Genomic DNA, 23,212 nt, shown 5'->3' on the forward strand with positions numbered 1-23,212 from the left:
GGCAGAGGAAAGCCTTGGGACTCAGGTCTAGCTTGGGTGGGGCTCCCCGGGAGAGATGAGGCTGTTGGGCCCTGGTGCCTTCAGAGTCCGGGAAGCTCAGGACACAGAGAACAGTCGTCAACTCCATCCTCTTGGGAGCTGACTGAGAGCCTTTGACCACAGAGCCAGGTGGGTTTAAGGAGATTTTGCCCAAGTTTCTCTTTAAGCGTCCATGGAGTCGGTTGCCATTCCCTCCTCCAGGGACCTTGGGCTTGAACCTGGGCCTCCTGCATTGCAGGTGGGTTCTTTACCCTCGGAGCCACCAGGGAAGCCCTTAGGAGATACCGGTGACTCTACAAAGGTCTCCCTGAGCCTTCCCAGATGGGCCTGGTCGATGCATCTCCATGGTGGCCCTCAGTGGTCAGTGGTGAGAAGGGCTAACGTGGTGGGGTCGGGGCACAGCCATCCGCACATGGAGGCGGTTGAGGTGGTGGCCAGTCCTGATCGTGTGCAAAGGAGACGCAGGCTGTCTGGCCGTGTTGTTACCTGCCTCTCCATTGAAGAAGGCAAAGCAGCCTCTAACTCTTATGCTTCCCGCTCTGTCTCCCCTGCCCATTGTTATTGCATGGTTTAATGTAGACGGTATTCATGTTTTGTTTTTTTTTCAAATGAGATTCTCAGTGTTTTGGGTAAAATAAGTAGAAGTCAGTTTGATTGCAATATCCTGCAATATTTTGTAATTATAAACGTTACTTGGCATCTCTTTTTTAAAAAAAGAACCAATGCAAAAATGCACTTGCTAATCATTTAAGAGACTAGGTTTCAATGAAGGCTGGAATATTGGGGGAAGAGTAAGGGACGAACTATAACTTAAAACGTGATTTTTCTAAAATGAAGCATATTCTCCAGATCTTATAAATAGCCGGTTCAAAGTGGCAGACTGAAACTCGGAGTGGTGACCCAGTGACCTCAGGCCTGCGGTCGCCTGTCTTGAAACTTGTCAGATTCTGAGTGGTCCATTGTCTGCAGACACGCTGATGGGCCATTGTTGAATTGCGGGGGGGTGGGGGGGGTGCAGCTGGGGGTGGACATCTTACCAGGAAATGGGAGGCGTTTTGCTTTCAAGTTAGGCACTGTCTGTCCCCGGGAGGTGTCACTTCTTGGCAGGCAGAGTCCATTGCCGCTTAGCCACTTTATGGTGGGTCATGGCCTTTTAAATATTTGGTGTCCTTAACTACTTAATGTGGCTACAGTACCTTTTGTGAAGTGTTGGTCTCTTGTTGCCACGAGCCTTGCAAAGCCTGACGGGCTGCGTTCCCCTCTCGCAGTTAGAGCGCTAGGGGAAATTGTCGTGTGGTCAGTGCCCTTGAGGAGGGCGGGGGGCGGCCTGTGGGCCGAAGCTGTGGAGGCTGAATCCCTGAAGCAGGAGGTGAGAGAGGCCCAGGTGAGCTCAAAGCCCAGGTGAATGTTCCCTTCTCTTCCAGGGACTCTATGTCATCTCCCCAAACCACCCTGCCCGGGCAGGGGGACCCGTCACCCTACCTGATGGGAGTTTTATTGCTCCATGCATGCTGTGTTTTAACTTTTGGTTTTGAAATAATTGCAGAGTTTTACACCAAAGTTGCAAAATGGTACAGAGACCCCGCTTGTATCTGCCACCCAAGCCCCTGCTGCTGACTCTGCCACATGTGGTTAACACCCTCCTCCCTTAAACCTCGGGCTCCCTGGTGGCTCCGATGGTGGAGGATCTGCCCGCAGTGCAGGAGATGCAGGTTCAGTCTCTGGATTGGAAGGATCCCCTGGAGGAGGGCATGGCCACCCACTCCAGTACTCCTGCCTGGAGAATCCCACCAACAGAGGAGCCTGGTGGGCTGCAGTCACAAAGGGGGTCACAGAGAGTCTGACACGACTGAGTGGCGTTCACTTTTCTCACACCTGCGTGTGTGCAGACTACTTGCTGAACTGTTGGAGAAGTTGCAGGCACGATACTCCTTTATTCTCTAATTCATCACCGTGTCCTTCCTATGAATAAGCGTATTCTCTTATGTAACCAGTAACCACAGTGTAGCGAGCACGGCTGGGAAATGAATAGCATCACAGAGCTGTGTCATCTGTGGGCTGCCTGCAGACCTTGCCAGTTGTCCCTGCAGTGTGACGTCGTGTTCTCCCGCGTGCGTTGTATCAGGAGGCACAGGGTGTCCATCCGTCTCATTCCGGAGCCCCTGGTCAGAGGTGGTGTCCTCTACTACAAATCAGTACCTTCCCATTCACGATGGAGGGAAAGTGTGGTTATTTCATGAGTGTATTTCCCGTGTGTACTTCATTTTTCAAAATAAGTTCCTGGGTCCCTGATCAGTTCACCGGGTTGTTACACATCTCTCTCAGGCTTCCCAGGTGGCTAAGTGGGTAAAGAATCTGCCTGCCAACGCAGGAGATGCAGGAGACTCGGGTTCCATCCCTGGGTGGAAGATCCCCTGGAGAAGGGCCGGGCAATCCGCTCCAGTATTCTTGCCTGGAGAATTCTCATAGAGGACCCTGGTGGGCTACAGTCCATGGGGTTGCAGAGATTTGGACATGGCTAAAGTGACTGAGCATGCTCACTCTAGTTTGATGCTCAATTGGCTAGTGGCAGATTTGGCTAGTGGCAGCCTCCGGCGTGTCTCCGTGCCGTAATTAGGCACTGAAGTGCCTCGGCACCCCAGTCACATGCAGACTTGTAGTGGGACAGAACCTAAGGGGCTGAAGAGGCGATGGAGCTCTGGGGTCCCTCTGGGATTTGCTGGTGGGTGACCTGCAGCCGCACAGTGTCCTGGCTGCACGGCTCCCTGTGTCCTCCTCTCTGGGACCCTGAGGAGGGAGGAGAGGGCTCTTCCGGAACTCTGGGCAGCCAGGGCTGTTGGTGGACCTGCAGGGAAGCCACATCTCTCTCTGGGGCTTTCTGAAGAGGCCGAGGAGCTGGCAGGAAGCCCGGGGGCAGCAGCACCTCTGTGTGCTTCAGTCGCCCTGCTCGCTGCTGCCTCTTCCCTGTGGGTGGGGGCCTCCACCCAGGCCGCCCGCTTTCCTGTTCTTAATTGCCTCTGGCTTCGTCCACAATTCAGAAATTGCTTGAGTGCAAGTCCAGGATCCTCTGCTGGGGGGAGTGTCAGCAAGCGTGGACTCTGGTCCCTTGCAGGCATGGGATGCTTTGTGCTCATGGCCAGTTCTCAAGGATGCCGTCCGCTTGGGTGGGATTCTCAGGCTTGTTTGGGGTTGTAGTTCAAGGCTGTGACGGGGGTACTCGACCCTTCGGAATGTAAAAACATGTGCTCTTGGGATGACTAGGCCCCCTCCCCCGTTCTCTAACCTGCGTGCCTGCCCTTCCCAGTACCCAGACTGGGACGTTCACCTTCTTTCCTAGGCATCAGGTGGCCCAGCCTAAGTCACTCTGCACTCACGTAGGCTGTGACCTGGGGATGTCCCGGTAAGGGCCTGCAGTGGACAGCGACCCCTGATGCCCATCGGATAGGCTGTCCAGATGGGCCAGAAGTGGATGAAAACCCTTGCGTTGTTTGATCTCAGGAAACAGTGTGTCTTTTGTTGGGGCTGTCAGCCTCCTACTTTTGGTCCTGGGCGTGTGCCGGCATGAACTGACCCAACCCTACAGCAGAAGTGTATCCCTGAAGTAGACGAAGTGGAGAAGAGAAGCGGGCTTAGAGGCTGGTTTTGAGGGGAGCAACAGGAAAACTGGTGTCAACACATTAGCATTTTCATGTTAGTTGACCCTTGAACATCGGAGGGGCTTGGGGCACGACCCTGCACGCAGACAGAAATGCATCACTACCATCTCTGCCTCAAGACAGAGAAACTAGTAAATGGCTCACCCAAGGGCAGGAGGCTGAGGCAGTGTGGATGGCATTGGGACTCAACCATTTCCGCATAGTATAGTCTCCAACTGAACACAAACTTTTCCCCACACTTAGCTAATTTAAAGATCAACAGAGTGAAAACTAGGTACCATATTGAAAAACATCCGTGTGTAAGTGGACCTGCACAGTTCAAAGCCATCTTGTTCAAGGATCATCTGTAAGATACATGAACCTGCTGTTTGACCCTTATTTTTAGAAGTGACATTCTCCTGTCTTCTGTAGATAGTGGGCAGGGAGAGGTCACAACTGCACCTTGTTTGGTAATAACGTGAACCACACGTACACTCAGAGATGCATGTTCTCAGACGGTCCTCTTTTGAGGCCTTCGTTAATTGAATGTTGGAGTCAAACAAAATACAATGCTCTTATATTACTGTCTGTGAAAAAGAATAATGAAAAATCTGCATCTTAAACATTGAAACTACACCCATGGTATCTCACGAGATGATGCTTCTCACTTGACTCACACGTTGATAGAGTGACAGTTTTTGTAGTAAAAACAGCTATGATTAGGATACGTAAATTGATGTCTACCGTTTCTGTGTGATACAGTCTTCAGGCTTGGTGAATGTCTTCCTTGGAGGTGAATGAGGCAGTTGTGGATTTTAGAGCCTCGCGCACATGCCTTCTCAGAGAGCATGGGGTTCAGATTACCTCCATCAAGACAGCAGCTGTGGATCGTGGGTGTTTTGGATAAGGGCTTTCTTATGGAGGGTGAAGTGTGATCTCACAGGAAGAAACAGCTCATGGACGAGTGCAGGGGCCTCGATCCCTGGCTCCGTCCCTTCACCTTCGGGAGCCCCGTATTCAGTCAGTCTCTTCGGGATGTGTGAAAGTGAAGTTGCTCAGTCGTGTCCGACTCTTTGCAACCCCATGGACTGTAGCCTGTCAGACCCCTCCGTCCATGGGATTTTCCAGGCAAGAGTGCTGGAGTGGATTGCCACTTCCTTCTCCAGGGGATCTTCCCGACCCAGGAATCAAACTCAGGTCCCCCGCACTGCAGGCAGACGCTTTAACCTCTGAGCCACCAGGGAAGGTCTTTCGGGATGTGTAGTGCCAATTAAATCTAAAGCGTGGAGAGATGGATCTAGAAGATGCTGTCTTCCAGGGCTGTTCTCTCTCACTCTGAACTGTAATTGACTTTTCTTCAGTGATCTTTACAGAAGGAGAGAGGCTAGTAACTTGGTTCACCTGTCTGATAAGTACCCAGTTTGTTAAAGGAAATTGGGGGGCTGGACCTGGGTGGGGGGGACCCCGGACGTGCTGTGTCTCTCTGGGTCACACAGCTGTGAGCCGGGGTTGAGGCGCTGATGTGTGGGTGCATGCCTGGGTGGGCACCAAGCTGGATATGGGCTCGCTCACATCACCCGTGAGGGCGCCGTCGTGCTGTGGCAGGTGGGCACGCCTGGCCCTTGGGGGACCGGAGGCCGTCAGCACAGAACCATTTGGAGATGCAGGTGCCTGGAGGGGGACTTCAGAGAGGGCTAACTGGGGTTTTTTTAATTTCTTGAGGAGGAAATGATGATACCCTGGAGGCTCAGCCCTCCTGCAGACGTACAGAAATAATCAGCCTATCACGTCGTCCTCCGCTCGACTTCTCCCGGCTGAGCCAAAGCAGAGGGGTTTGGGCTGTGGTTAAAGTGTGTTTGTCTCATTAGCATTTTTTGGAGCCTGGGCCTTTCCCAAGCACGTATGCTTGCTCTGAATCAAGTATTTCATCAAGTGGTGTCTTGTGCTGGAGTGTTCATTGCCATCTCTGGCTTCTCTGTGGTTGGCACAGTGATACCCCTCGAGGGTCATGGGCCAGGGTTCCTCATTTCAGCCAACATGGGGCCTGGAAACCAAGTTTTCTATTTCTAGGGGTGATACTGGGCTAAGAAAATCTGACGCATGACAGGTCAGTGAGGGAGTGGCTATTTGCCCTACCGAAAGCGTCACCTGTAGTAGATGCTTTGAAGTGATGCTGACACTCAGAAGGTGGGATTCGTGACGATACGGTCTTTCTGCGGCGTTTGGGCGTCCCTTGCCGCCCTGGTGGGCGCTGGGTGCCGTGCTGTGGGAAAGCTCACTCCTGGTGCTGGGAGGTTGTGGGGGGCACCACATCCGGCCAAGGGGATCCCCTGGCGCTCTTTCCACAGCTGTGTTGACAACAAAGCTTGTTCGGCACTAGCTATGCAAATGCCCTTGTTGCCTTGGCGACAGATAGAAAGTGAGTTTGGCCTTGGGGCAGCACCAGTCTGACACCTGAGAAGAGCAGTGCACATGGAGCTTGTGCTGGAATCCCAGCCGAGTCGCCCCTGGACTCTGGTCTTCAAGTGGAGAGGCCAAGTCGTCTTTCCGGGCTCCACGTCGAGTCGTTGTGCACGGGCCCTGTTCCTCTCTGACCTGTCGTCTCCCTGGCTGGTCGTTGAGAAGAACATTTAGACTGATGGGTTATGAGTGGGCAGAGGGGGTCTTCCATCTAACAGTGGGGCCGCTCTGCCCCTTGCCTCAGCCTGTCCCCTGTGATGGTGACAGTGTTCAGCCTTGTTTTGGAAGATGCAGAGCAAACACCGTACATCCGGGCAGACACTCTATCCTCCTTTGCCCAAACTGGAGCAGAGGTTCTCTCTGTAAGAGTCCTTCCTGGTCTCAGAGTCTAGAATTCAGTCTCCTGTAACAAATGACCACTTAGAGATAAATCTGTATTAAAAAAAAAAAAAGTTTGGGACGTCTTAGGCATTCATGTTGAAATCCTCTTAAGAAGCAAGCTTTTGAACAAGTTAAATCACTCGGAGTCTCAGCGTTCTGGTATACCTTGCTTTTTGGTTTGTCTCCAAGAGTTTGGTGTCGTGGTCTGTTTTGATAAGATGGGGAAGATAGTGTTGTGTTGCCATTGTTACCTTGACTGCCAGAAAACTCCTAACTAAACTGTGGTTCTGTGGCACCAAATCTCAGTCCTAGTTCCCTCGTTCCCTTTTTTTCCTTTTCCTTTTTCCTTTTTTTTTTTTTAGTCTCTTAATCATGTTTATGGTTTTACTCAACCTTTATTTCTACTGAGCTTTGTGCATCTGTGGTTTTGATGGTAAGCCCCCTTGAGTGATGATGCTGAGTGAACCTGTGGCTGGTACTTACTGAGTCATCAGGCCCAGTGAGGTCTGGCCCTGCCTGTGGAGCCCAGATTGTTGAGTGTGTCCTGCGCTGTGCTGGAGCTCGAGGCAAGCAGTCAAGGTCACCTCGTATTTCCTGATCTGGAGGCTCAGTCTGTGAGATGCAGGAGAGCCATGCTGGCTCAGAGGTCGTGGTTCCATTGAGCGGTGACAGTGGGCGATGCTATAGAGTGCCCAGGCTCAGGCACACGAAGTCAGAAGGCCTGGTGTGTCCTGTGGGCTTCGAAGGGTCCGGGCTCCTCTATGCCTGCAGGACAGGAAAGCGGAATCCGTTGCCCTCTGCAGGCGTGCGTTCTCCAGGGCAGGCTGGGAGAGTATTTTAAAAGACTTTTTCTTAAAAAAGTATTTATTTATTTTTTATCTGTGCTGTGTTTTGTTGCTGAGCAGACTTTCTCTAGCTGTGGTGAGGGGCATATTCTCCAGTTACGGTGCCTGGGCTTCTCATTGTAGTGGCTTCTCTTGTTGGGACACGGACTCTGGATGCACAGGCTTTAGTATTTGCAGCACGCAAGCATAGTAGTTGCAGCTCACAGACTCTAGAGCGCAGGCTTCGTGGTTGTGGCCCGCGGGATCAGGAGTCCACGGCACGTGGGATCTTCCCGGGTCAGGGATCAACCCCATGCACCCTGTGTTGGCAGGCAGATTCCTATTCATTCTACCGCTAGGGAAGTCCCCTCTTTTTTTTTTTTTTTTTTTTAATAAATTCCCTTAAAAAAATTATTTGTTTGTGCTGGGGTCTTGGTTGTGGCACGTGGGATCTTTGGTCTTCGTGGCAGCATGCAGGGTCTTTAGTTGAGGCGTGTGGGATCTAGCTCCCTGAACAGGGATCTATCCAGGGCCCCCTGCCTTGGGAGCACAGAGTCTTAGCCACTGGATGACCAGGGAGGTCTCTCCAGACCTATGTTGCATCCTGCACGCCTGCTTGCCAGGCAAGAGAGCATGTTTGGCCTGCGGATGGAATTAGAGTTCCCCGACCCGCGGTTGGTGGTCCCGGAGCTGAAGCCCTGGTGGTGGCCGGTGCTGTGCCCTGCCACAGCGACCAGTGCCGCAGCGCGTTGCCCCGTCCGCTCCTTGGACAGGAAGGACCGCCCGTATCTTGGCTCTGTTCTGCGCGGGCCTTGGTTTCACTGGCACGCATGGGTGCTTTTCAGTCTGCAGGGCGGGAGCTTGCACGTGCCTGTGCCTGGCTTCTGGGCTGGGGCCCAGGCCTTCTCTGCGGCTGTTCCCACTGATGGCAGTGCCGCAGGCGCCCTGTGCGGTGGGCTGTGACTCGGGAGTGCCCGCGAGACCTCCTGCACGCAGACAGGCTTTGAAGTCAGATGTCCTATGATGCGGGCCCGTGTGAGGGCGGCCAGAGAGGAGCGAGGACCGTGAGGGGGACCTGGATCCAGACCACGGAGACAGGCGTCCTGGTGGGATGGCGTGCTGTGCTTTGTGTGCGTGTGGGTGAGCAGAAGAGGAAACTGAGACAGAAGGGATTTGAACCTAGGAGCGTGTTTAGCTTTTTAATCTTTTCCCCTCCAAATGTACCATTGTCATGTATCTTTTTAAAGTGTTTTATGGTTTAGACTAAAGCAGCACTATGCAGTTCTTGAGCCAGGAAGCGCTGGTTTTCACCTAAGGGCAAAGGCTCAGGAGCGATGGTTGAGCATGCACGGGTGTATTAGTTTGCTAGGGTGGCTGGAGCGTAGGCAGGGGGCCTTAAACAGCGGAAGCAGCTTTCTTTCACAGTCCTGGAGGCCGGAAGCCAAGGCCTCGCGTTCGCCGCGCTGCAGACAGTGTGGTGGTGACTCCCCCTGGCGGGACGGTGTCTGTGCCCTCTGCAGGGTCGGGCAGCGTGTCCGCCCTGATGGGAGCTGCCCATCCTCCAGCCGTCCGAGGTGTGAGCTGTCCGCGCTGAGCCAGCAGCGGCCGTGGCTGGCTGGGCCAGCTGTCAGGGGCTTTCTGGGCTGGCACAGCTCTCGGAATCAGCGGTAATGTCTTCCTCTGTTGAAAGGCGTCCAGAATCGGTGGTTCGCTGGCTTGAAGGCGTGTACCGGGCTGTCCCGCATGCCATCGGGGGGGCCAGGTGTGCCCCGTCTTCGCTCACTCAGGCCGTGCAGCATCTCCTCGTTGGTCAGGGGCTGGGTGTCCCTTTCACCAAGTTTTCCCTGCGTTCCCCTGCGACCCCGGTACGTCTTCGTATCTCCACCGCGTGTTCTTCTCATGCGAGACGAAAGCAACACTGTTAATGAGAAATTTTTTTGCACCTGTTGTCCTCATAGTGTGCGTGGAAGGTTTTCTCCTCTTAGATAATTCCATTTCTGGAATATAAAATTGGCCAAGGGTCAGCAGGGTCCATCCCTACTGTGTGACCTGGTCCCCTCATGGGGTCATCTTGACTCCATTCTCTGGTCCACCTGAAGGCCACCAGGGACAGCCAGACAGCTTTAAGACGGCTTTCCCCATCTTGAAGCAGTGGCTTAGCCCAGCCCCATGTACACTTTCTTCATTTTAGTAAATCGTGGTTTTATTTTGAATAAGCCTCTTTCAACCTGTTAATATTAGTCTCAACTAAAATTAACCTTCCCCTAAGTTATTCTCACCCCAAAGAAGCAAAGTAATTTAGAAAGTTAAATCAAAACAAAGCAATCTTGTGTGTCGAGCAGATAAAAATCGCAGACTGTGGTTACGGAACGCCTCTACAGGAATCGCTTACATAAAAGCCGATTTCCTCCAGTCTGGTTCTGGAAGGAGCAAGGGAAGTGCTCAGGCCTTATCACAGTTCCATCCCGTCCAGCACGCCCCAGAGGGCTCTGTAAACAGTGGCCAGGAGGGAGCCCTACTTGCAGCTGGCATCTGCAGGCGGCAGTTAGGTCTGGGAGGGGACGCCCGTCCTCAGCCTGCCCCGTGGCCAGTGGTCCCACGATTCTGCATCGGAAGAGACCAGCCCCCCAGAGTGAGGAGAGGGGTTGATGGAGAGCTTCAGACAGAACAGGGAGCGGGCCCGGGGTGTTGCGTGCAGGCCTGAGCAGAGAAACAGCTCCTGGCTGGAAGTGGGTCGTCCGTTCCCAGCTCTGGCTGGTCTAGTGTGCACCCTGCTTGCTGCCGCTTGTTCGGTTGCTCAGTCGTGTCCAACTCTCTGGGACCCCAGGGACTGTAGCCCGCCAGGCTTCTCTGTCCATGGGATTTTCCAGGCCAGGATCCTGGAGTGGGTTGCCATTCCCTCCTCCAGGGGATTTTCCCGACCCAGTGATGGAACCTGCACCTCCTGCAGGCGGATTATTTACTGATGAGCCACCGATCGGGGAAGCCTTTACACCCTGCACTTACCTGCGAAATGGATTAGACCCGAAGGTGGGCGTGCTCTGGAAGACATGGGGACCTTGAGGCGTTCAGTAGCCTGCCAGTTTCCTTCTGAGCACCATCTCGGCTTGTCCTAAACCTGTGGGGGTCACCGGCAGATAGACCTGTTCTATCTTTCATCACACTCTGCCTGCCACTCGGGTGAAGGCTGGAGGGGCGAGGGTTGAGTCCACCTGTTTGCCGACCCTGGCCGCTGTGCTGGGCTGACAGCACGCGCTCAGGAGAGCTGCCGCACGCCAGAGGCAGGGTGGCGTGTCAGCACTTCACTTTGTTTAGCTTCTTGGGGCAGATCACCCCGAGACTCACGCTTAAGGGAGCCTGAAACCTATTTGAATGTCAGTAACTTAGTTAGTTACTTGCATCCACCGGGTTCCCGTTTGCTTTACCCATGCCTCTCTTCACGGGACCCCAACTTGGGGTGACATTTCTCAGCACCTGTGCGGAGGTGGTGGGTGTTATCGCTCTTCATCCTGTTCGTGACGCCAGTTGTCTTGCTGTCCACACTCTCCACGCTGTTCGCTGAACCCGGGGCAGGCAAGGCCTGAGCTCAGAGGCTGGAAGGAGACGCAAGGGGCCTCAGGAACTGCAGACACGTTTCTCCTCTCCTGGTTGGTTCAGCAGCCACAACGTAACCGTAACGTAGCCAAAACGTACCGTCATGTAACATCACGGTCCCACTGCAGTGTAGCCCTGGCGCAGCTGCAGCCAGGGCTTTCACAGTGAAGCTCACACAGGCGTGCAGTGCACAGCAACCCGTGACGCACATGCACAGCGCTGTGAATGGTCTGAGCTGTTACACAGCCATTATTTACAAAACATGGGCCGAGAGGGCCTGGCCACGCCGTCTTGGCTGATTTGCTCCCGCCCTGCGCTGGGTTGTCCTTTGCCAGTGGTTGCTGCCTTCCCTCGTCCAGGCCGCTCTGGTCAGCTGGGACGTCACCTGTGGAAAGAATGTGCAGTTTCTATTGTTGCTGTTTTGTTTTTGACCGCAGCAGGCGGAACCTTAGCTCCCTGATAGGGAATCAAACCTCTGCTCTTTGCCTTCGAAGCGCAGAGCCTTAGCTGCGGGACCACCAGGGAGGTATTCCAGAATTGCATGGTGTTTAGAGAGAGAAGCAGAGTCAGGGGTCCTCTTTGAGTCTCCGAACAGTCTTTCAGCCGTTTTATAAAGAGCATCCCTCAGTGCCGCTGCTCCGTAGGGGGTGACAGCTCTGGGAAGAACTGGCGCTTGGGTGGCCTGGCGCCCTTCTCAGTGGTCCCCGCAGGACGATGGCTCCCTTAGATGCGGGTGCCCTCCTCCTCCCCCACCCCCAGTCCCGCCTGAAGCGAGTCAGGGCTGGGCAGTAAGCAGCTCCTGTCTTCTCGTTGCAGGTCTTCGTGCGTCACCAGGCGATTGAGGGCCACCCACAAATGGTCCTCCTGCGCGTCTTGCGCTACCTGGTGCGTCTGGTGTGGAGGATGCAGTGACGGCGCGTGCAGACGTTCCGCTCGCCTCAGACCGACCAGCCCCTCGCCGCGGGGTCGCGGCGCTTCAGTGCCCTTGCTGTGCAGCAGTCCTTTGCTGGAAGGGTGGGCAGAGAGCCAGCCGGCATGTCCCCGGAGGACACCACGCTGCACGTGGACCTGACCTCTGTCTGTTCATCACCATGCGGCCGAATTCCCAATGGAAGCTTGATGTGAATGTAAATGAGGGAGGGATTCTCTTTTTTTAAAAAACAGTGTACAAATCATGGTTCTCTGGAACAAGATTTTATGCAAGAATGGTGTTTACATGCAGTGTGTGTGTGTTTTTTTTCCCACCTTTGATAAGAGCAGGTTTTTCAAAAAGGAAATGGAAACTTTTTAACCAACTCATGAGTGATTTTTGTAGTAAAATTTTAAGAACCTTTGCCTGCTGTCAGAGGAGTATATAAACTCTGCAGTGGAAACTGAGCCAGCTCATTTATAAAGCTGCCTTAGTTTATTTTTAGAGGTCACCGTACAGCATTTTTAAACGGGAGAGGTATGGCATGGCCCCTCCCTTCCCTGCCATTGCCTCTTGGACCTTTTTTTTTTAATCACTATTATTAATACCAAAAAAGTTTTTATGAAATGGAACTGGTAAAAGGGGCAGAGAGAGGTCCTTTGTCAGCCTGTATTGACATGCCACTCCCTTTGTGTAAATACCTACTTACCTCCTTAAAATTCAGTTGTATCTGTGGCAAAATTTTACTCTGTGTGTGTGTGTGTTTTGCTTACGTCCTTCGGTGATGCTCTCCCAGCCTATCAGGGCGCTGATGAACACATCTGGTCCGCTGACTGTTTTTGTGGTAAAAGGCAGTTGGGTCTGAGCCCGGGTCTGTATCAGACATGGCTCTGTCTGTCTCTTGGTAGCTCACCCATTGGGGAGTGCTCGCTGGCGGTTCTCGCTTGCTTTGGTGGACTTGTTGTTTAGACGTGTTCCGCAAAGGTTCAGGGCAGTCATAACACCAGATTTGCTGCGGCTTTCCTATAGCACAGGGTGGGCACTCGGCCTAAGGCCCCAGGTGACTAGCATGCCCGCCTGTGGCCAGGTTCAGCTGCAGGGGGCCACCGTCGAGCCCTCGTGGGAATTGGCAGAGGCTGTGGCAGGGCTTTAAGCAGCTGTTTTCTGGGCATCCTGGCTTTTCATCCAACTCAGAGTCCCTCTGGCCTTCAGTGGCTCTTGGCTAACTGCTCTTTGAAGTAAAGGCTTCATTCTGCTCTCAGCAGTTCTCATAAAGAGCACCATCAGACACAGGGGTGTCTCTGTCAGTCGCCCACCTCCTGGACCGCTGGGTTTTTGTCAGGCCCCCCTTCCTGCAGCCACTTTTGTTGGGGGTGCTCTTCCTTCACACCTGCCAGGAGGAAGGCAGAGAATGCAGGCTCAGGAGCTGCTCAGTCTTTTCAAAGGCAGATAAACTCCCGAGGAGACCCAGGACAGACAGACGAGGGAGCGTTGCGAGCAGGGAGGTGGGGGTCATTCTGTGAATCCCATCGCTCTTACAGTTTTTGAAACCTCAACTGATTAAACAGCTTTTTAAAAGACATACATGATGTTTCAAACAAGTCAACAGTGCCAACAACAACTGTCATGTTTGCTTTGGGCCCAACGAGGACCAGTGTTTTCTCCTGATCGGTTGGAACAGTGGACTCATTTTTGTATCTTTATAGTTTTATATATATATATATATATATGTTACATATATACTTTTTCCTTAGGTAGAGAGAGATTTGACTCCAAATATTCTTCCTTCTAAACATTTTCTTTTCCCCAAGTAGCTTTTTGGGGTCTTGAATTGTTTTAAAAGCTGTGTTGAGTCTCAGCCTGCGTGTCCTCTGACCCTTTGTCTTGAACCCGTCCGCTGGATCCTCAAGTCCATGCAAGCGGTTAAGGCGGTCCATGGAACTGCAGCTGTGGGCCTGCTGCACACACACACCAAAGACGTATTTGGTTCTGGGCCGCTCCCCCAGGATCCCCGTATTCACGGCCAGTCTCTTGGACTGGAGCACTTTATTCCTTCAGCACCGGTGCCCCGGGGGGCCGAGCGCTTGCTCACCCACCTGCAGGCTTACCTTGGGCTTGGGGGCCTCCAGGCCCCCTGGGCTGGCCGTGGAAGCAGCTGGTGAGGAAATGAGAGATTCTATGAACTGTAGAAGTATTAAAACGAGGATGTTGCCCCCGGGACTTGAGAGGTGACGAGACATCCCTGTACTGTACGTATCTGTTGATCATGATGCCTCCTTCTTGCAGAAGGTATGCCCATGGCTGGATGTACCTTTGATGTCTTACTTTTCCTTCCTTTGACTTTTTGTAGAAAGCAAAAATAATTCGGTCCCTTGTTGGAAACTTAATGCAGGTTTTGTGCCTTGATCACCCCGTCTCATGTGACGTTTATAGAAAGTGGCCTGTGACTTTTCACAGGAATGCAATAAACACGTGAAATTAACTTCATGAGTGAATTTGCAAATTACCTGGACCCCTCCCTAGACCTGAGTTGATGAAGATTTTTTTTTCTTGGTTTAAAAAAAAATGTACATAGTGAACTACAACTTTCACCTGTTTCTCCTTCTTAATATTGTATATATTTTGACTATTTATTAGATTAGGAAGTCGTATTTTACTTATCAACTGAGCCAAATGTCTGTGCAATTATTATGTGTCCTTTCTTGTAAAATTTTGTACAGTCTAAATGAGTAAAAGAAAAAAAAATCCGTTTTTACTCAACTTTTTCAGAATTGATTGTAAATATTGTAGATTCTTTTTCTATGTAATGTGTCCTACTGTTTCATAATGCTGTAACTTGTAGGAATGTTGTATATTTATTTCTGGCTTATTTAATGTCTTAAGTTCTGCAAAGTGTTGACCTCCCTTTCCCCTTTGCCCCCTGCTGTCCTGTTAATTGCTTTAACTCTTGAGGTGGTGACTGGTCAGCGCACGGCTGGCCGCGTGGGCTCCCCAGGGTGGCCCTGCCCAGCTTGGCTTCCTGGTATTTCTAGTCCAGTGGGTTTAAATTCTTCGGGTTTGCTGTCCTCATGATGAGAGACCAGAAATCTGATAGGCTATCAGATTTTCCTCTAGAACTTTCCAGTGACTCTTTAATTCCTGAACAGCTAGCTTCTCATAGAAACAAGTGCTGTGAACTTCAGGCCATATCTTACAAAACAAAATACTTATTGTTAGCAGTGGGAAAGACCTTTCCATTGAAGATTAATCCCTGACAGCTCAGTGTCTAGAGAGACTCACACGTCCACTTCTGCGGTGTTGCCATGAGACTGTTAAAGGCAGAGACCAGGCAGACTGAAGGCCGGGTTGACCAGTTGCCCTGCTTCCCAAGTGACTACTGGACCACCTTCACAGTACTGACCTTTGTTGGCAACTGGTGACTAGTTGAATTCCCCCGCCCCCAACCGTGCTCTGTGGCTTCCTATGCTTTGCGGTGCAGACTCTACTATGTATCTTCAGGAACTAACTGTACAGGCCCGCGCCCCCCACCCTAGCCCTGAACCGTTTGGTCCCAGCGTTCGATCCACCTGTGTCTTTAGGGTGGCGCCTTTCTTCTGCTTCTCCAAAGCCTTCAAGCGGGGGTCTGGACCCCACTGGCCTGGGTGCACAGAGGTGAAAGCTTGAAAGATTTTCTAGCGGTTCTGTGTGGATGGTTTCGTCCTCCCTGCTGGTTTAGCTTGGTGCCTGTGTGTGTCCAGTCTGCGCAGCCTGTGTGCAGTGACATGACCACACGTGTCGCTAAACCAGCTGGGGTAACACCTGCCCTGCTCCAGACGGCATCGTGCGTGAGAAGCACCCTCAAGCTCCCAGCTAAATAACTTGACTACTTTGATTTGGGAATTTCAGACCTTAGAAGCTCTCTTTGATTTGTGTGTCCAGGTTCTGTGACCACTAGTTACTGTATCATAACTCATCAGGTACTCATTTATAAATAGCACTGATCTGTCTGTAACTCTCTTCCTAGGACCCAGCGTATGTAGCATTGGTATTGCAGTTTCCCTGGCTTGTGTTTTGCACTGATGGATTTTGACAGGGTAATTGCCTCTTTACTTGTGCAATACTGCTGTAAATAATTGCAGATTTTTTTTTAAGAAACCCAATCTTTTATGTTCTTAATGAATTTTATATAAATAAAACTTTCAACTAGTTTTGGCGAGCTGTTTGATTTATTTCACAAAATGGTGGAGAAGCAGCTGAAATCGTGGATACGTACACACCCACACTCTGCCCTTATCATTCACTGAATGTATTACCAACATGCAGATTTTGTAAATTGTCGCTTGAAGTCAAATCTGTGTAGTATATACTTAAAAGCAAACCGCTCTTTAACGTTTTGAAGTGGCTGGTGAGAGCAACTGCAGAGTTTTCTGCCCACGTAGTCAGGTATGACTCAGCACCTGGGCTGGCTGTGGAGTATGAGGTCACAGGTCTAAACTATATTGATTAGTGATTATAGCAGATAGCCTGCCATCTCAGCCTGTCTTGGTAGTTTGAAGAACATTCAAAAAATGGAAGTCTTGTTTGACTCTTAAGCTTATCTATATAGCACCTGCTTGAAGCCAGAAATCAACAAATGCCCCGATCTGTGGTGAAGTCATCGCTGCTGTCTTCTAAAGGGGCCGTGGAGTTTGGGGAGCCCTGTGCTGCGTGGCAGGTGGGAGCTGGTGTAGGGGTGCCAGAGAGAAATTACGGTGTACTTTGGGGATACAGTTTATGAAATCTTATGAATTCCTATCAATCCTATAAACAAATTACATAATTTGCCACTTCTACTCTGAAAGAAGTGCTGGGAAAGTTAAAAGACTGGGTCAGCTTTGTTTTAAGCAGGTAATAGCTTCATGCTTTTCAATGACGTGAGCAGCACATGTGTCTACATTTTTAAAGTGTGTTTTTTATTGAGCTATAGTTGATGTGGTGGTATGCTGATTTCTGCTCTTTAGCAGTGACTTGGTCACACACATACGTACACTCTTTTTGATGTTCTTTTCCATTTAGTTTATCACGTGCATGCTGAAGTCACGTCCGTCACACAACTTCGCACAACTGACGTTTTGTGCGACTGAACACACACTTCACACAACTGAAGTCGCTTGAGTTGTGTGCCACGCTGCTACCCTGTGGACTGTAACCCACCGGGCTCCTCTGTCCATGGGATTCCCCAGGCAAGAATACTGGAGTGGGCTGCCGTTCCCTTCTCCAGGGACCTTCCCATCCCAGGGATCAAACCAGTGTCCTGTGTCTCCTGCACTGGCAGGCGGGTTCTTTACCCCTTGCACCACCTGGGAAGCCCAATAATTTATCATAGGCTGTTGACTATAACTCCCGGTGCTGTACAGGAGGAACTCTTGTTTATCCATTCTGTAGGTAACAGTTTGTATCTACACATTCACACACACACACAACCCCTAACTTCTAGTGCATTCCTCTCCCAAACCTGTGAAACAGATTCACAGATACATACATACATACACACACACATTTATCTCGAATCGAGTGGTGGTGCTGGCTCCTGTTTAATCTTGCTTCCTTGCCAAGACAGGAGTTGGTGTTTCTCCAGCCCTTTTTCTCCACAGCACACGCGCATGTGTGTGTGTGTACTTACTCAGCAGTTTTGCTTTTCTATAAATGCTGTACTGTCAGTATGTGGCTCTGACTTAGCAGAGGTCGTAGGTTTTTCCATGGTGACTCCAGTCTGATCACTGCGAACAGGAATAAGGTCTCTCTCCCTGGTGTCCCGCTGCGGCCTCTGCATCTTTGGTGCTGCTTGGTCCATACCTCGCCAGCCTGCGGGAGAGATGCTGGTGATGGGCTGAAACAGCCTCACGTGTGCTGCTGTATTGTCTGTCCGACTTCATACGACCACCTGCCGATGTTCCGCCAAGCCTTTGCAGGGTGATACCAGCCTGGAATGGGGTCGCACAGAGTTGGATACGACTGAAGCAACTTAGCAGCAGCAGCAACAGCCTGGAGTGGGGGTGTTGGCCGAATTCGAATTTTCCACTTCTGTGTAGGGTGAGACATAGTTGACGTCTGCTTTTTTCTCTCTGATGGCCTTTGCTTATTTTCTGTTGAATTTTTAATTTTTCCTATGAATAATTGCTCAGTGGCTACGTTGTGTGGACTCTTAGCAACCCCATGGACTGCAACATGCCAGGCTCCTCTGTCCTCCACCGTTTCACAGAGTTTACTCAAATTCATGTCCACTGATGCTATCTAACCATCTCATCCTCTGCCACCCTCTTCTTTGGCCTTCACTTTTTCCCAGCATCAGGGTCCTTTCTAATGAGTTGGCTCTTTGCATCAGGTGGCCAAAGTATTGGAGCTTCAGCTTCAGCATCAGTCCTTCCAGTGAATATTCAAGGTTGATTTCCTTTAGGATTAACCAGATTGAATCTCTTTGCAGTCCAACGGACTCTCAAGAGACTTCTCTAGCACCACAATTCAAAAGCATAATTAACTCTTCGTATTTTCTGGGTAAAAGTCTCTTATTTGTTGGAAATACATTTTCTCCAGTCTTTTCTCAATATTTTATTATGAAGATTTTCAGACATACAGAAAAGTTGAAAGAAATGTACAGAGAACACCCACCAACTAGATTCTGCCTTTCTCATTTTACTTCCTTGATTGTATATCTGTCCATCCATTCATTCATCTTACCTTGTGATACATTTCCAAGGAAATCAGTCATTGGCAACTTTATGCTTCCATATGCATATGATTTAGAGTTCATTAATTTTGTATCAGCCTTCTTTTGAGATAAGATTTGCATATAATACAACAACTCTCCAGTGTGCATTTGCTAAGTTTTGACCGAGGATGCAGCTGTCTCCCAAACCCGAATCAAGATAAAGAGCATGACTGTCACTCCGGAAAGTTCCTCCATGTTCCTTCTCATCCAGTCCACCCCCACCCACCCACCCCCACCGCCGGCCCCACTTCCAGGGGTGACTTCAGTTCCGATTTTTTTCCCAGCATAAATTAGTTCCTGAGTTTGAATGGGATGGGATCATACGGAATGTGGTCTTTTGTGTCTGATTCCGTTTTTTCTCAGCGTAATGTTACCGTCAACAGTAATCCTTTTTCTTGCCCAGTAGTGTTCTATTGTCTGAACAAACCACACCTTTCTCTGCTTATTAATTAGCACCTGAACTCTTACAGTTTGGGCTAGGCTGAATAAATCTACGAATATTCTTGAACACATCTTTTTGTGAGTGTAGGTTTTATTCCACTGCATGTCTTTGAACTGCTGTGGTGTATTTGACGCAGTTGTCACGATTTTGAAAGTCAGATTTACCCGTCTTACATAGATGTTTTCTTTTGTACTTTAAGAGCCCTTCCCTAGGCCAAAGTTTTAAATATATCTTCTGATACATTGTTCATATAGTGCTATGGTTTGTTTTCATCTTTAATCTATCCAGATTTTTTTAATGATACAATATGAATCTAACTTTACTTTTCCCCATTGACAGCCAGCACTTTCCTCTTATCTTCACCTAAAATGGCTCTTTTACATCCACCAGATTCTCACATTATGTGGTTCTGTTTCTCTACTCTTTCCTTTTCCGTTGATCTTTCATTTCTTCTGTGTTGTGCTAATTGCCATAGATTTCTGTTTTGAATTTCTTGTCCTTGTTTTTCAAGACTGTCCTGGCCATTCCACATTGTGTCTTTCACGTGCATTTTGGAATTAGAAAACTTCGGAACAGGTCTGGTTTGGAAGCACAGTGACCATATTCATTGAGGGAACATTGCCATTTTCCCAAGAGGGTTTCCAAGGCGGGTCGTGTTTTGCTCTATGAGGCTTGCTTTTGATGCTGTTAGTGCGTGACTTTTCTTCCCACGTATCCTGCACATTTCGTGTGAGCTTTTGTCTAGGGGGAGGAATGGGGAGTATCCGGCATCCAGTCTGCCCACTCCCCACTTTTAAAAAAATATGGGGGGGGAATATAGTTGTTTTACAGTGCGGTGTTAGTTTGTGCTGTACTCACAACAGAGTGAATCATCTGTGTGTATACGTGTGTGTCCTCTCTTTTTTTGGATTTCCTTCCCGTTTAGATCTCCACAGAGCACCAAGCAGAGTCCCCTGTGCTGCGCAGCAGGCTCTGATTAGTTATCTGTTTAATACGTGGCAGCGTGTGTGCGTGCCGTGTCACTTCACTTGTGGCTGACTCTGCACAACCCCACGGACTCTAGCGCACCAGGCTCCTCTGTTGATGGAATTCTCCTGGCAAGAATACTGGGGTGGGTTGCCGTTTCCTTCTCCAGGGGATCTTCCCGACCCAGGGATCGAGCTGGCTTCCCTTGTGTCTCCTGCTTTGGCAGATGGGCGCTCTCCCATGCCACCTGGGAAGCCCAGCAGTGTAAATATGTCAGTCCCAGTCTTCCAGTTCCTCCCGCCTTGCTTTCCTCCTTGGTGTCCATCATTCTCTATGTCCATGCCTCTATTCCTGCTTTGCCAACAAGGTCATCTGTACCATTTTTCTAGACTCCACGTATAATTGATACGTTGTTTTTCTCTTTCTGACTTCACTCTGCAGGACAGTCTCTGCGTCTCTCCACGTCTCTGCAAATTGCACAGTTGTGTTCCTCTTTTTGGCTGCGTAATATTCCATTGTATACACGTAGCACATCCTCTTAATCCGTTCCTCTGCTGATAGACACAGGTTGCTGCCGTGCCCTGGCGGTTGTAAATGGCGCTGCTGTGAACCCTGTGCGCCCCACCTCCTTACTTCCACCACAGTTGCTCTCTGCGTGCCTGCCTCTCGCTGCTCCCTTCCAGCCTCAAAACTTTCTCTCCCCCCACAACCCACCCCCCAGACAGCCGAGGGCAGCCATGGCCTGTATTGGGCCAATCCAACACTTTCCCAGCACCTTGAACCTGGAGCAAGCGAGCAGTAAGGGGCTGATGGGAGGGCAGCGTCCTCGTGGCTAGGGGGTGGGGAGTGGCACAGGGCACGTTGGCCGTGGCACCCACTGGCCGGGGTCCCCGCTGCCCTGTCGCTAGCACGCTCGTGCCTGGTCTCCCAGCTTCCTCTTTGTTCCTGGAGCTCAGGGTCTCTCCTGGAAGTTCTCTCTGTGCTAAGTCAGACGCCGTCGCTGGCAGCCATGAGCGCTGACTCATTCCTACCTGTCAGGAAGGGCTGAATCAAAGGATGATAAGGAGTCCTCCATAAGCAGTACACATCCAGAAGGTGTGCAGTGATAGGCTGGAGGTTAAAATTCCCCTTTGGGTGAGACCAGATGGCGTTCTGAGAAGACGGGAAATGACAAGGCCAAAGGACGCTGTCTCATCCTCTCTCACTTCTCCCACTGAGTCTCCTTTTCCTGAACGCACTTTCCTGAGCCAAGCCTACGCCCTTAGGAGAATCAGTCGCCAAGGAGAAGATACCGTGGAAGGTCGAAGGCCCTGCTTTTCAGCGTTCTGTCCTGCATTGTGTGCTCAGTCATGTCTGACTCTGTGACCCCATGGACTGTGGCCCACCAGGCTCCTCTGTCCATTCTGAGTCTCCAGGCAAGAATTCTGGAGTAGGTTTCCATTCCTTTCCCCAAAGCTGTATGTGACATGCATTTCCAAAAGGGATTCCAGAAGGCAAAACTATAATAGCTGCTCATCTTTGTCTCCTTAAAGCAGAACTGGGGACACTTAGCTCTAAGGGAACCCCTTCCCTGGGCTTCCCTGGTAGCTCAGGTGGTAAAGAATCCGCCTGCAACTCGGGAGACCTGGGTTGGATCCCTAGGTTGGGAAGATCCCCTGGAGGAGGGCATGGCAACCCACTGCAGTATTCTTGCCTGGAGGATCCCAAGCACAGAGGAGCCAGGCGGGCTACAGTCCATGGGACGGCAAAGAGTCATAAATGCCTCAGCATAACGCACAGCACAGCATAGCAACCCCTTCCCTACTGACTAAACAAGCTCAAATTTGGAGGACCATTCTTAAAATGCACCCCAGAGATGCCATGTTCCATTGTAGACTTTCTGGCTCAGAAGGACTTCTGAGAGCTTATACTACCTCATTACATTTTCAGTTGTCTAGGCCAGTGGTCCCCAACCTTTTTGGCACCATTTTTGCAGAAGACAATTTTTCTATGAACCAGGGGGCGGGGGAAGCCTTCAGGATGATTCAAGAGCATTACATTTACTGTGTCCTTTATTTCTATTATTATTATGTCAGCTCCATCTCAGATCATCAGGCATTAGGTCCCAAAGACTGCAGACCCATGCTCTAGGCGGTCATTTTCCTAAACAATTTATTTGACCCAAGTATGTTTATTAAGATCGTACCAGTCTCCTAGGTGCATATGAAAATACAAACGTGCTTAGGGGCTTGCCTAGTGGTCTGGTGATTGAGAATCCACCTTACCATGCAGGGGAGCCTGGAGAAGTGAGGGGGCTGCAGCTCCCCTGGGTGTCTCATCCCACCCCCACCTGGTCCCAGAATCCCTATGTCACCTATCGTGACAGTAAAGACGCTTGCTCCTTGGAAGGCAAGCTGTGACAAACCTAGGCAGCATATTAAAAAGGAGAGATATCACCTTGCCCACAAAGGTCTGTCTAGTCAAAGCTATGGTTTTTCTAATAGTCATGTATGGATGTGAGTATTGGACTATAAAGAAGGCTGAGCGCCAGAGAATTGATGTTTTTGAATTATGGTGTTGGACAAGACTCTTGGAGAGTCCCCTGGCAAGCAAGGAGATCAAACTAGTTAATCCTAAAGGAAATCAGTCCTGAATATTCATTGGAAGGACTGATGCTGAAGCTCCAACACTTTGGCCACCTGATGTGAAGAGCTGACTCATTTGAAAAGACCCTGATGCTGGGAAAGATTGAGGGCAGGAGGAGAAGGCGACAACAGAGGATGAGATGGTTGGATGGCATCACTGACTCAATGGACTTGAGTTTGAGCAAGCTCCAAGAGTTGGTGATGGACAGGGAAGCCTGGCATGCCGCAGTCCATGGGGTTGCAAAGAGTCGGATACGACTGACTGACTGAACTGACCTTGCATCAGGGGAAGGAATTCTTGCCCTCTGGATCCAGTTAGGGTCTGAGAACAGGAAGCCCCACCTAGAGATCAGAGACAGGGAGAAGAATAAGGTGGAATATCCCTGCCCCTTGCCTGCCTTCTTGTGAGATCACCTTGGGGTTTCCGTGCTCCTTGATGAAGGTCACGCCTCCTCTGAAGGTGTCACTGAATAGAGTTCTCTCCTCCAGGATCCAGTAGTCCCTCCCTGCTCTCTTCCCTCCCAACCTAGAGGCAGTAACAGCTGAACTTCACAGTAATACAGAAAGTGGGAAACAGATGTGGGTAGAGATAGAGCAAGACTGGCCACGA

The 23,212-nt window shown here is 50.6% G+C and overlaps 1 protein-coding gene across 7 annotated transcripts in view; it reads left to right on the plus strand.

Moving 5' to 3' along the window:
• BCL2L11 (BCL2 like 11) overlaps window positions 1–23,212 on the plus strand; it is a 71,045-nt gene that overhangs the window by 35,568 nt on the left and 12,265 nt on the right. For 5 of the 7 annotated variants that reach the window (XM_042248151.2, XM_027967118.2, XM_027967119.2 and 2 more), the window contains one exon: window positions 11,750–16,030. The exons of the other annotated variants lie outside the window; for them this stretch is intronic. In XM_042248151.2, coding sequence (XP_042104085.1) covers window positions 11,750–11,845 — 96 coding nt within the window. In that variant the 3' untranslated portion in view covers window positions 11,846–16,030. Of the gene's footprint in view, window positions 1–11,749; window positions 16,031–23,212 lie in introns of those variants that run through there. 7 annotated transcript variants of the gene reach the window in all.

Source organism: Ovis aries, chromosome 3 (genome assembly GCF_016772045.2).
Source record: "Ovis aries strain OAR_USU_Benz2616 breed Rambouillet chromosome 3, ARS-UI_Ramb_v3.0, whole genome shotgun sequence".
NCBI classification, from domain to species: domain Eukaryota; kingdom Metazoa; phylum Chordata; class Mammalia; order Artiodactyla; family Bovidae; genus Ovis; species Ovis aries.